The following is a 14,823-nucleotide window of genomic DNA, read 5'->3' as shown; positions in this document are numbered from 1 at the left end:
AAGAGTGGGTTTTATGCACAGTAACCTCATCTGCTTCAGATATTATAAAACAGCAACGCACTCAGAAAAAAAGTATTTGAACGTGCCCGTACCAAGGCTCACCTAGCAGCAGCAAGCATTCTTGAAAAGGCAAAAGTGGACACTTTAGGACAGTCTATAATTAATAGTCAGTCTGAACAGATGGCCACTACAGCTCGCGTATTTCGCACGGCGTACAAGGAGGCTAAACGCCACCGTCCCGCATATGGCTTCGAACAGGAGATTGATTGCCAAGAATTAAATGGACTCGATATGGGGAGAATTTTACATTCCAATGTTGCATGTGTAAACATACAGAAACATATTTCTGAAGAAATGAAAAGAAAACTGTTTGAAAAAATAGTACAGTGCACTCCCAAAATCAGTGTAATGCTGGATGAGTCAACCAGTTTAAGCAAAAAGAGCTGCTTGATAATATACCTTAGGGCTCAGTTGCCCGATATGGACAAGCCTACAAACATTTTTACTGAACTCGTAGAGCTAGATGATCTAACTGCTCAAGGTATTGTCCACAAACTGTTGTCTGCTCTGGAGCGCCTGCATTTGACACAGGATTTTCTCTCTAAGACCCTCATTGGAGTAACTTGTGATGGTGCTAAGGTTATGTTAGGGCGTAAAAGCAGAGTGGCGAGTCGGCTCCAGGTCATGTTCCCCAACATTACTGTGTGGCACTGCTCAGCCCACAGGCTTGAGCTTGCAGTCGCAGACGTAGTGAAAGAGATGGGTGCTATAAATCACTTTAAAATATTGATGGACAAGATATATGCACTGTATAGCACATCTAACAAAAATCGAATGGAGCTGAGAGAGTCAGCTGAGAGCTTGGATGTCCAGCTATGCAAAATAGGTCGTATTTTAGACACTAGATGGGTGGCATCAAGTTTTAGAACCGTTGAAGCAGTGTGGAAGAACTACCCAGCACTTTACAAGCATTTCAAAACTGCATCAGAAGATCCCTCCCGTAACAGTGTCACAAAGCAAACATACAGTGGGCTTGCTATGCGCTTATCTTCGCAGGCATAATGTGCGATGCATTGCAAGAATTATCTGAGCTCTCAGTCGAGCTTCAAAAAAGATTTTCTCAAATGAACTTGATTTGCACTCCCAACCGTAGCTCTTTGCTCACATCCACCATGTCATCTTTACTCTTCCCAAATCTTGTTGGACCCCCCCTGGCTAAATTCAATCCAGTCCCATACGTGAGGTCCTGGGTGGCCAAAGGACACAGAACTGCCACAGACACACGCAGTAAAAGCAGAAAAAAAGAGATAGAGGACAATCCGGACATGCTCGTGATGTGGGGTGTTTTAAACAACTAAATATGGTGAGCAAACATACTGTCTATTAATAGGCCGCCGTGCCAATCTTTGAATAGGCCTAATAAATATTTTTTTTACACGTTAAACCTGTTGAGAAATTAATTGCTGGCTGTATACTGAAGTCCCACCTGTGGTGATGTGGGCATTTGCCTATGTTGTGCGTACTAGCCTAAAAAATTATAAATGATCGTCATAACATTTATACCATGGATACTATTTGAAATTGAGGCTTGTAAGTCCCACAGCGTTGCAAGTGGACATTTTCATGTTGTTTTCAGCACCTTTTCTGTATACGTTCCGGGACCTGTACGCGTCTCGTCATCCCTGAGCTGTCATATGTACTTTGCGTTCCGGCACCTTATGATTTACAAATTAAGCACTGGTCGTACCCATAAGGAGCCGGACACATGCCGCAGTATTTGCGTGGCTGGTTCTTTAGTTGTAAGCCCAGTGGCGATCTGTTCATCTGTCATACTGATCATACAGTCAATAACTTTGTTGTTATTAGCATCTGGTTAGCTAGCTATGCTAATGAATATAAGAAGCTTTTTCTACAACCAGTGAGGTAAAGGCACATCTTTATATGATCATTATAGTTATAAAAAAACAAGATAATAAAGTAAACAGGTATAAAATACTATATGACAGGAAATAATTTGTTTTATTAATAAACAAGAATACAGTTTGAAAGGGGAGTGATTTGTAAAATATCCATAAAGAAAAATAAATCTTCTTACAGTTCTGTTTCATATTGGTGTTGAGAGATGTATCCATAGATCTCCTAATGTTGCTCTCAAAGTGAACCAGATTGATGCTTTTAACTTCAACATTTAAAAAAAATCTCGGGGGAGCATGCCCCCCGGACCCCACTGGAGGAGGTGAGGACCCCCCTAGAGGAGGTTAGGTCCCCCCCACTTAAATCAGTCCACATGGATAGGAAACTAAATACTTTTGCACACATCTTGTGTCCAATATGCTTTCTGTTTTGGTGGTCATGCCACACCGTGCACGTGAATGCATGCACGAGTCATGGTTAGATATCTGGATTCAGAGGTTGATTTTTCTTTGTACAGCATGAAAGAAAGGCGAAATGAATGGGCTGTGATTTTAGTATTTTGAAGCAGATGTCAATAATTTGTACGGCCCTCGGAGGATGTTGAAAAAATTGAAATGGCCCTTGAGAGGAAAAAGGTTCCCCACCCCGGCTCTACGCTTACATTCATAATGTCAGCCGGAGGGAGGGGGGGGGGGCGGCGTGTGGAAGAGCAGATTGCCTGTCATCTTCCCTTTACAAGCTTAAAGAATGTATTTATCGTGTGAGTTTGGAAATAAAAGTTTCAAATTCTGAAAGCCAAGACTTTGTTTGTTTAAAATCAAACAAAACACCCAAAACCAGAAAAAATGTTTTTTACTCAAATCCACGTTTATTTTGAAATGAGCCGTTACGACTTCCGACTGATTTCGACAGAGCGGGTCACATTATTTCAGATTCAGTATTTACATTCTTATATTCAAAGAAAAGTCATTTTCTATCAGCTGTGCACCGTTATGGTGTAAATATAACCTATCTATGAATTAGATCAAATGTAAAAGTCAGCCGAATTAGTGTTGATCCTGAAAGGAGACATTTTGTGTGAAGAGAAATTGAAGATGTTGTTTAATTGCTGATATATTTATGATCCACGTTAAGTATTCAGTTTCGGCGGCATTTCTTCCAGTTTTTTCAAAGGTCTTCTCATCAGGGCTCTATAAATAAAGAACTACGGCAGATCTGTAATATGTAATGCAGCCGAACCGTGTATTACAATGCCGTTATGTGATGACTTCCAAGAGAAAAGCAAGAACACTCGGAATTAAGTATTATTATATTTTTTTTTAATGTTTTTCTGATTTCATATCATATAAACACCAAATCCCAACATGCATTGCGGCTAAAACATCCAATCAGCGAGCTTAAACCAAAGCCGAGGATCTTGGGTAATCGCTCGAAATGCCTACGTCTGTTTCCGGTTATTTTCATTTTTAAATTCAGACTGCCTGCCGCAACGAATCAGCGCGAGCCTGCACACACACACTCATTCTGCATAGACTTCCTTCTCTCCGGCCCCCTCCCCCCTTAGTTTAATACCCATACAGTTTCACATACTTTTGGTATCTTAAAGATATGTTTACGATATAGTTGTTTATAGTTGGCTTATACAAATAATACATGTGAGTTACCTTAATACCAATAATAACGAGGAAAACGTTACCTCTGCTCTCAAGCAGTCCTACATATAGCTTCTGAAAGAGTAACACTCATTTTACCCTGCAGCACTCCAGAGGTTTGAGCTGTGTCCAAATAAGGATATCCCCTCGCTCACATCTTACTCCAAATACAAAGGTTTCACTTCTCATATTTCCAGCTTCTTGTTTCACAGACTGCTATTATTGATACAAAGTAATTAAACACAAACATATATTTAACACATGTAGCCTCCCATGATACTTGACATGCTGTTTCTAAAGAAGAAGAATGTCTCCTCCCCCAACTCTCTAGTCTCTTGTCATGCAAAACTGCTCCTACTTCATACAGAGTAATTAAGCATGTTTAAGCCAACTACTCCACAATGTTGTAGCAATTTAGTACTCACAACATGAAAGACTAAAACAGAGAAATCTATAAAACACAAACACAGGTATAGATGAGCAGTAATCACATCTAGCTACTGAATGTCGTGCCTATAACACGAAATGCCGTGAGACTGGGTTGACAGATCTTATTTGGAGCTATTTTCTAAAATCCTATGGAGAAATCTCATCGCTTTTTTGTGGAGGGAACCCATGCGCAGCTCACTTCCGGGTTTTAGGACGCGTCTCTCGTCTCCTCTTCACACACTTTTCACGGTACACGTTCTTACAGCCAATCAGCTCTGAATGATGTGAGATGACGTATGGTGGGGATGGCAGCACTCTGCCACTATGGTCATTATTCTTTTGCCACACACATTACATAGGACAATACTCTGAGCATGCGCAGTGTAGTTTGTACAGTCACCGTTCACTTAGACAGTGAGAGGGAGGGGCATGATCGGGTTTTGTCCCACATGGCTCAAAACGGCTCAATAGGCACACACTGTAGACACTAATTAGAAGAACACAGACTAAAACAGCAATGTACAGACGAATCAGATGATTAAACATGATCTTAATTTTTCTTTTTTTTTTGCATTTCTTTGCATTTTTTTTTTTCAATTATTTGTAATACTTTCTGCTGACACTATGTGTGGCTAGCCACGAGCGACACAATGCTAACGGCGGTTGTACATAAAGTCACTCATAACACCCTTATTACTTATCGTAGTAATAACCCAACATATCGACTAGCATAGTGAAAAGACACAGAATCGATAGGTACCTACATCATCACTATATGATAAGAACTCGCAATTTCATAAACAAACGAGGGTCTGTGTTCGTCTGGAGCTCCACAAACTCTCTCAATTATATTCATGCTAGTAACGACGAGTCTCCTCATCCAACATCTCTTCCAAACAATCCTTCACTTTGTGTTCTTCTTCTTCTGCTCGGTAACCAGCTGGAGGAGCATGCACAGTCGGCACGTTACCAAGGCGTACAGTCCTCACGGAACTTCGCTCACATTGTGAGGAGGGACTTTGGGTCACAAAGGACAAAGTGAACCCTCAAGGTGGAAAATATTAATTTGCCATAACCTGAACAGTGAAGTAAGGATTGGTTATTAAACGGTAAACCACAAAGGGCAGTTTCCAGGAATAAGAATACATTTAAAAAGGTGATCACACATAAAATATGAAAACATTATATTAGCATCACACTTGGTATAATGAAATACCTTTCATCAAAGTGTGGCTTGTTTTCTACTCAGCTGTGTTTCCTCAGAAGAGATTCATAGCTGCTTTAGCAAAAGCTGCTGTTGCTTATTGCCTGAGATCTCATGATGTGGTTTTATTAAATGTGCCATGTGCTAGGAGGACTGTCTTAGGGAAGAAAGCTTTTAGTTGTGCAGCTCCACTAACTTGGAACAGTCTGCAAACATGTTTCAAACTGAGCACTTTGGTTCCCCTGCATCCTTTAGAAACTGGGCTGGGTGACATGCTGTTTGATGCTCATGGTACCTGTCACTGTGAATAGAGTTTGTAAACTGTACCCTGTACATTATGTTGGATGTCATCCTTATTTTTGTTCTGTTGTTTGTATGTTACATGTGTAACTAATGTTCTGCAGGTCACCCTGAGAAAGAGATCTTTTGATCTCAAGGGACTTTCATCTGGTTAAATAAAGGCTTCAAACAAACAAACACATCACAGTCCGCTAAGTTTTAATTGCCAGTTTTGAAATTGCTCCACACAACGCTGCTCTTTCTCTCAGCCATCATGCGCGTGTGTGTGTTGCACTCGCGAGTCGCTGGCTGCTGCTGTCCTGCTGGCTGCTGCTGTCCTGCTGGCTGCTGCTGTCCTGCTGGCTGCTGTCAGTCAGCTTGATAATCGGCGTTCAGGCAGAGAGCGCGCTGCGCGTGCCCGAGCCTCCAGGAGAAGAGGACAGCAGGTGAGAGAAGAAAAGAGCATATACTTGTGTTCGTCTGCACATCGTTTTTTGAAGAAATTGACGAGTAGAGGAGACGGTAAAAAAAGTATAAAAGTATCGATCCTATTGGCTCTAGTATCGATATTTTGAAATGTAACGTAATATCAGAAGTATCGATATTTTGGGATTGATCCGCCCACCCCTAATAAATGCACAGCAGTCCATTTTCACCAGGCCCAACAACAAGAGCAAGGCTGCTACCAGAGCATCTCATTGTGTCAGTCACGTTCTTGAGAAACACATGAAGTCTTTCAAAGACGGCGAAGTTGTGAAAGAAGCCTTCCTGGAGGCTGCCCACGCGCTTTTGGGGGACAGTAAAAATAACAGTAGCATTTCAACAGGTTTTTGATATAATAAAAACTCAAGTTACATACCGTTATTAATCAGCTGTAAGTTTTAGTTTGAACTTATTCATTATAATTATTGCACAACATTGTATAAGAATGCAAACATTAAGATCCGTTCTGTTTAAATGGATTATAGGCTATTATCAATTCAGGTTAAGAAACTAGTGTTGCTTGCATCCTATTTTAAAGGAATTTCTTTTTATACTCTACTAAAATGCATCAAAAAAGGGTTTGATTCTATTAATGTTGTCTTTTATTGCACTTTGGCAGCAGATTCCTGTGTAACTTCAGATCTGAGTTGTCTTATTAGTAAGCCTCATTTATACTTTTGGAGCAACACTATTTTCTTCTAATGGCAAAGAAAGGGTTCAGAGCCTTTTCTTTTTTTCCTGTGTCATATGAGGCAGCACTGTTCAATGTTTCTTGAAAACATTACCCACTGTAGTATGTGACGTGTGAATAAACTCTGTATCAACAACACTGTTGTGTAACTTCAGTTAAATACTTGTATGTGTGTAGATTAGAAAGAGGTAAGATAAAGGATCTGCAGTATTTTATGGAGTATTCATCGTACAAAGCTCAGTTTTATACAAGTAGAAGTGTGTCTTTACCTGGTAGTAGGCTGTCAGTAATGGCTAAGCCTCTCTATTTGGACTGGTAGATCTCGGCAGACTGGCAACTTTAAAAGTAGCTCTCGGTTCAAAAAAGGTTGGGCACCCCTGGTTTAGTGTGTCAGTGCCTTTAGACCAGTGTTTCACAAACTTTTTCATACCAAGGACCACTCAACCAATAAAAAAACACTCGCGGACCACCTAACTCCACAAATATCCCAAAACACATAGTTCTTTATAAATCGCCTGAAAATGGTACAAACAAGTGGCCACATGTGTGATGGAGGTGTTTATCTGGGCTATATCATGCAATCAAAGTGAAACTTAAGCTCGCTCCATTGCAGGGATATTCCCGTGAGAGTTCGGAAAACTTAAATTTATTTATTTATTTCAAATGTGAAATTTTACCAATGTACTCACATACCACTAGGGGGCGCTCACGGGCCACCAGTAGTCCGCGGACCACACTTTGAGAAGCACTGCTTTAGAAATCCCTCATACCCCTCTATTCCAGCTGTTAGAGAAACGCTGATTCTGGATCCTTAGCTTGAACAACAAAAAAGAGGAGGGGGAACTTGTGCCTGCTCAGAATTCTACTGAGATACTCAGCTAAATGCTGCCGGGTTAAACGCCATATCATGTTCCAAACCACATCAAGGATTATTTCTGAAACAGTATGGAGCTCCATATTACGTCCAAAACATTCAGGCATTGTTTCTGATATCAACTTTCTGATAGGGCCGTGGGTCCACATTTCAGATATTAAGTCATATCGGCAGCAAATCTGGATCAGCTCCGTTGTTCCCCCATTTTTAGAGATTTGGGTACGGAGGAAAATAGAGAGAGTTTTGTTTTCTGACACTTTGTGAATTTGTGAATATTGAGAGAAAGTGATATTTAAAACGTTTTTATCAAAATCATCAGATTTCACAGTTAAATCTGCCGGAGTTACAGCAGAAAATCAGTCTAAGAACTAAAATATGTTTTTATAAGGAGGCTCCAGGTATAACATTTTGGAGCTTTATTTCATTATGAAAAAACAATGTCAAACAGTATGAAACAGCCCAGATAGAAAGGTCCAAGGCAAAAAGGTGAGTCCGTCTCATAATAGCAGTGATACGCTGTGTTACAGGAAGAGACTGAACAGACTGGTTTAGAAGGCCAGCCCTGCCGCCATTTATACTACCAACTTTTACCTACTTTCACCTGGCTGCTATATCACTATACTGTTACTGGTAGGCCTTCTGGATGTGTATTTTCTAAATTGTGAAATGTCAAATCTTTTATCTGTAATATTGTTTTTATGCATAGGCCTACTTCTTGAGTGATATATAAAGATATCAAGCTGTCTTTGGCGCTTTGCTGTAACAATTGTAAATATCCCCATTTTGATTCTGATGTACATAAAGTATTGTATTTGATAGCTATATATCTCTCTATATGCAGCCTTTTTTTCTTTCAGTCATAATTATGAGATAAAAACTTTCTTCTCAAAATGTTGGCTTGAATCTCAGAACTCCGACATAAATCCTGCTTCCTGCTCTAAAGTGTTCTTACCTTTGTCGTTGTTCTCTGAAGATGAGGAAGCAGGTAGCAGGGAGCGTTTAGAAATACCAGAGGGAGGGGCAGGATTCTCTTTGGTCACATGATTTCACAGAAACAGTCTCACAGACAGACTGCTGAGTCACTCCATAAACTGTTTATCTTAAAACCTATTTGTTTAACCCCTTGTGTTGTGTTTGAAAGCTGTTACCGTTCATGGTGTTTGCGCGTACATTTTGAGCCGTGATTTATTTCAGTCCAAAACACTCAAAAATAATGACTATCATCCAATATTACTTTAACTAAATCATAACTAACTTATTATGCATTCATAACCGTACAATCCTGTTGAAATTTTATTTGAAGATAGTGGATCATTATCTTATCTGACTAGAGCAGACTCATATTTGAAAGAGTACACGGAAAAGAGACTGCAATGCTAATTTAGTTTTTGCTTTTGTAGGTTACTAAATGTTGAAATGATCGTTGTGGTGAGGGGCCGAACTATATGAAGCAATTTTAAAATTAAACCCCCCGCTTGGTAAAGCTTTTGGATATTGTGAGAATAACTGGAGAGGAAGTGTGCTGCATTCAAGTCAGGCTTTTATGTCCAACCAGAGCCCATAGTTATATGACTGTTTTCGAAGGGGATGAAACAATGCAATGAGAGAGGGAACGAGGGGGAGTCCTTCCTTTCCTATGTAGCGTCACCTGAAGCAACGTGTGTTTCTGAACAGCTCTCAGGCATATTAACAGCTGACAGACTTTTGACGGAGTTTGAGTATGTTTACACGTCCACTATGCTAATAGTCATACTAAGAAACTCACAGTTATCACTGCTAGAGCAGCAGCTCAAGTAACACCCTGCATCCTGTCTTTATACTGTATCTCAGAGGTCCGGGAAACATTTACTGACAATGCGTTAACATAAGTCTATTTTTCTTTTTTATATATTCAATATCATACATGAACATCATACATTATACATACAACAAAGTCCAGGGGCAGACATACAAAGCAACAAGACATTACTTATTATTCATTATTTGCCTCTGAATTTCCTGATATTTGTCAAAACCCCTGGTTTTCTCCTCCCTGAAGTGTGTGTGTACCTTAAAGTATCCTCACTTTTTGGCCTAAAAGGTAGCATTGATTGTGATCACCTGGTCGCTGTGCTCCTGGAGTGGAGTGCACCAGCTGGGCGTAAAAAAGTAGGTCTTAACTCTAACGTCGGGCTTAGCTACGTCCAACTTAGTGATTCGAATTTAGACCGAGTGCACCAAGCCTGACTAGTGACGGTCGTAGCTGCGCCTCGTTAATACACGCAAAACAGTAATTATTGCCAAGCAACACACGTCTACATAACTTAACACTCAAAATTCTCCATTCAAAGCAAGCTATACACTTTTAAGACTTGGAAAAATCTGAGCGCAATCAGCACCTGCAAGGTTGGGGAGAGCGCAGCGTTTCGGTCTGATCCGTGCTGGAGTTCAGGGGAGATCTCCCGATGATTTCTGAAAGGGCTTGTCTGCTGGAACGAAACCTCTCTATCAGCTCACTGTCCGAAGAGATGTCCAGTGGTTTTGTTCGATCACGGACTCTTTCTCGTCTTAATGCCCTTTCGTTGTTAAACATGTAAATAAGACGCACTGCCATCGCTATTTTCCTTTTTGCCTGTTTTACGTTACTAAGGATAGTATTCTGTCTTTCGGATTTACGCCTGCTCCATACTAGGCGTAAAAGTTACACCCAGGCGCAACGCATACAGGGCTTAAGTCTAAGTGGTGCACTTGTCATAACTTTAGTTTGGTCTTAACTTTCGGTTTTACGTTGGACGTAGAGTTAGGCCCAGTCTTACGCCCAGCTGGTGCACTCCACTCCTGGGGGATAAAGGTCAGATCCAGTGTCTCGCCCGGTCTCTCTTTGCTGGCCTCAACCTTTCTGAGAGCAGCTCCCTGTTTTCCCATTTGTTTGGCTCGTCTTTGGTTTTGGCATACAACACTTTGCGCTACATCACGCCCCCTACACAACACGCCCCCTACACGACACTACGGTGGCTGAGAGACGTTGATACATGGCAGATTAAAAACGAATTGCAAATGTTATTGTAGCATTTTAAGCAACTATTAGGCAAATTCATTAATAACCTAGTCTATTCGTTTGAGACACAACAGTATATGACTTTCAGCACAAATCATTTGATCTAATTAATAAATTAAAACAAAAAGGGGGCTTAGTAAACTTATTTATTTTTTAGTACATATAAAATAGGTATTAATGAGATAATCTATTAATTATGTTTGTCTAACTGCTACACATGTATTTATACATACATGTAGATATTTATGAACATCTAATTATAGTTGTTAAAGGTTTTAAGATATAAATAATCACACCATGGGGTCATTAAGGTTTCAAACAGGTTCATGTAAGGTAGGCCTACTATAACATTACATTACATTTCATTTAGCTGAGGCTTTTATCCAAAGCGACTTACAATAAGTGCATTCGACCAACAAGATACAACCTTGAAGAAAACAGAATCATATAAGTTCATCAGGTTTCATAGAGCCAAACATTTCAAGTGCTACTCAACTGGCTTTAGATCAGCCAGCCCTTTATTAGTATATAAGTGCTTTGTTAGTAATTCTATCTCTGGAAGTGGAGTCCAAAGAGATGAGTTTTCAGTCTGAAGAAGATGTGTAAGCTTTCTGCTGTCCTGATTTCAATGGGGAGCTCATTCCACCATTTTGGAGCCAGGATAGCAAACCCACGTGTTTCTGCTGATGGGAACTTGGGTCCCCCTCGCAGTGCGGGTGCAGCGAGCTGTTTGGCTGATGCAGAGCGGAGTGCACGTGCTGGGGTGTACGGTTTAACCATGTCCTGGATGTAGGAAGGGCTAGATCCATTCACAGCATGGTACGCAAACCAGTGTCTTGAAGTGGATTCTAGCAGTTACTGGAAGCCAGTGAAGGGAGCGGAGGAGCGGTGTGGTGTGGGAACATTTAGGAAGGTTGAAGACCAGACGAGCCGCTGCATTCTGGATGAGCTGCAGAGGTCAGAGGGCACATGCAGGTAGACCAGCCAGGAGGGAGTTGCAGTAGTCTAGGCGTGAGATGACGAGAGCCTTATATAAAATTAAAACATGATTTTTAAAACTAATTTTTTATTTTTGTAATTTGGTATATTATTGATATGGGTTGGACACTCCTTCACAATGATCATCATTGACTTTTTAAACCAGTCAGGCCACTAATGAGCTCAATCATTCACATTTATTATTATTACTTTACAAGTTAAGAGTACTAGGGGTCTATTACAAAACCTTTGAAGGAATCGTCATGCATTCTGAATGTTTCTGTACTTTAAAAACAGGCATCATGGCTCAAGATCCTGTTCTTGCTTAAGATTATTCATACTCATTTGTGAATTTAACATCCATATTCACTCTTCAAACCTGAAACAATAAAAAAGATTTTAATTTCTTCCATCAAACTAAAAATGTATATCTATATATATATATATACATATACATACCCATATACAAGCACATCGACATACATACATACACAATACACAAATATATATATGTATATAATATATATACACATACACAAACATGTACGTACACAGACATTCACACATATACACTTACACCTATATATGCATACATATCAACACACATACTGTATATACATATATACATATATATATATATATATATATATATACACATGTGCACATAAATACACACCTATACATATACATTCAATCGGTGTAAAGAGAGTAAAACAAGAGATGGTCGTCTTTGGGATATGTAAATCCTCCACTTTTTCCATATTTCCTCAAATGTGTTTTCCTGAAGCCTCAAAGTGATTCTTTCCATAACATATATTTCATGGATTTTGTCGTACTATTTGTCAAGGGAAGGGATATCCGCTTTGAGCCATTTTCTAGTTATTGCTTTTTTTGCTGCAACAGTAAGAATTCCAAATAATTGTTTTGTTTGGAGGTTTGTGAGAATTGCATGTACGAGCCCAAATAGAAATTCATCCCAGTTTAATGGGATTTTTTCCTTTAGTACTATTTCGATGTCTAAATGGATCTTTTGTCAAAAAGTTACTATTAAAGGGCAAGCCCAAAACAAATGGTAGTGATGTGTTAGCTGAGAACCACATTTCCTCCAGCAGCTGGGGGGCCCTAGATCAGTGGTTCTCAAATGGGGGTACGCGGAGCCCTAGGGGTACGTTGGAGTACTGCAGGGGGTACGTGAGATTTATTTTATGATAATGAAAAAAAATGTAAATAGATAAATATACCAATTTTTGGAAAAGTAACAAAGTTTGAGCAGGTTTTATATTAATAGACTAGAGTTACACATATTTCAAAACACGAAGTAGCCTCCCTGTCAGAATGACAAAGGTCCTCAGTGAAGCTCAAGCCCATGTTTCTCACTAAATTGTAAGAACAACTTATTAAAAAGATCAGTTCAATGCAACTAATGTCATCTTAGTGTTATTGCATGATATTAAAATGGGTTGGCAATGAAATGTAGCATTTCAGTGTTTCTCAGTTACAATGTTGTTGTTTTAATAAATCAGACACTGATGGTGCAGCGCTGTACTGTACGTCTTTATATAGGCGTTTTCCCCTAACAAATAGTTTTTGCGCTGATCAGGGGGTACTTGGCTGAATTCTTTTTCAAAGGGGGAACATTATTGAAAAAAGTTTGAGAATCACTGCCCTAGATGATGTGGTGACTGAGCACGGCTGAAAAGGTACCTGCTAAGCATCTTCCAACCAAACATTCTGTCGGTGCCTGAGCTAGAGATTCTTCAACCAGGGGAGCGATACTCGACCTCCCTTGTTTTTTGCTAGTTGAAGAGTACAGAATCTAATCCTTGGTTTCTTCCCTTGCCAAATGAACCTTGATAGGATTTTATCCCATTCATTAAAATCCTTGTCTATGATTTCAATTGCTAAATTCTGGAAAAGGTATAGGAGCATAGGTAGGATGCTCATTTTCACTGATTATATTAGAGATTCAAAGCTCAGCACTGGGATTAAGTTCCATCTATTTATATCTTCTTTTATTTTCTGATTTAGAGGGTTGAAATGTAGTGTATAACATTCCTTTGAATCTTTAGAGATGCTTACTCCCAGATATTTCAAGTGGTTCGGATCCCAATTAAGTTCATTGGTTGAGTTTATATGTTGGCTTGGCTTGTAATTAAAGCTCAGTGTGCTGTAAACTCATGGTTTGTGCTGAGTGTATGAGGGTTAAATTAATGGGGTTCAGTTTATGTGAGTGTGACTTTAAATCTGGGTGGAGATTCGCAGGGTTTATTGATATGTTATAAAAAGAGGGGATAAATAAATGAACGTCATTGAGATTGAGGAATCAGGAGTGGCCACTAGTAAGTGTGATTATTATATTGAATGTGATTTAAGTTGTATGGGATATGCGTGATCCTAATTGTTGTTGTCCTTTTTCTTCTAAGGTTAACAACCTATTTGGATTTGATTAAATCATAAAAACTAGGAGATGTTTCCGTCCATCTTGATTTCACCCATACTGTCGGGGGATAGACAACTAACTACCGCATCGGGAGGGATAAAGGTTTCAACCGATGGCGAGAGACAGCAAGGAAGGTAGACTACAGTGACAACCAGACGAGCAGGATAGCCCGCGGTCGAAACGATCGGCAGGAAGTGAAGGCCCGAGGCTAGCAAAGCTAGCAAGGACCGAGGAACGCCGGTCCGCGAGTCGAAGCTAGCAGAGCTCTCGAAGCACCGAGAAACGCCGGTCCGCGAGTCGAGCTGACGACCGGACAAGGAAACCCCGTGGTCGCAACGGTCGGCGGAAAGGGAAGGCCCTGAGACTAGCTAACGTGGTCGGATCACGTGAGTAACAAGGTAATATTTCGGCGCTATCTAGCCAAATAAGCTAGCGTTAGCATAGCAAAGACGAAGCAGTAGCTAGCCAGCATTAGCCTCACATCAACAGGTGTAGACAGAACATCCAATTTTCCTGAGCTAATTTACTGAATAAACCAACTCACATCTCCTGTCTTTGTTTTCACCCAACTCATTCGACTATTCTTCTGCTGGCGCTTCATTGCTGTTTTCTGTCAAATTCAATACTTTAGTTCAAAACCGCGGTACCTGCTCACCATCTGTGAGCTATTTTTAGAATGCGCACGCTACGTTCGTTGTCGTGTTCGCGCGCGTCCACCTGGGCAGGCTGTGACGATAACGGCTTGAGGTTAAAAAATTATAATAAACTAATTTGAAACTGGAGGGGGACACAAACAGGCAGACTGCAGAGCTGTTGTTCTCCTCCTTTCCTCCGCTTTTGTC

At 40.2% G+C, this 14,823-nt stretch overlaps 2 protein-coding genes across 2 annotated transcripts in view; both read right to left on the bottom strand.

The window, feature by feature from the left end:
• The window catches only part of LOC307037545 (uncharacterized protein), a 42,161-nt gene extending 31,864 nt beyond the window's left edge, over window positions 1-10,297 (bottom strand). Inside the window, exon 1 of the mRNA XM_079678534.1 lies at window positions 9,905-10,297. The gene's annotated coding sequence lies outside the window, so the exon portion shown is untranslated. The remainder of the gene's footprint in view (window positions 1-9,904) is intronic.
• Window positions 5,046-14,823, bottom strand: part of LOC307037555 (uncharacterized protein) — a 44,944-nt gene continuing 35,166 nt past the window's right edge. The window contains exon 4 of the mRNA XM_079678562.1: window positions 5,046-5,294. Within this exon, the coding sequence (XP_079534688.1) occupies window positions 5,255-5,294 (40 nt within the window). The 3' untranslated portion in view covers window positions 5,046-5,254. The remainder of the gene's footprint in view (window positions 5,295-14,823) is intronic.

Source organism: Notothenia rossii (assembly GCF_949606895.1).
Source record: "Notothenia rossii genome assembly, chromosome: 4".
Classification (NCBI taxonomy): Eukaryota; Metazoa; Chordata; class Actinopteri; order Perciformes; family Nototheniidae; genus Notothenia; species Notothenia rossii.
The sequence above is the reverse complement of the archived record's forward strand: the minus strand, read 5'-3'. Positions and strand labels throughout refer to the sequence as shown.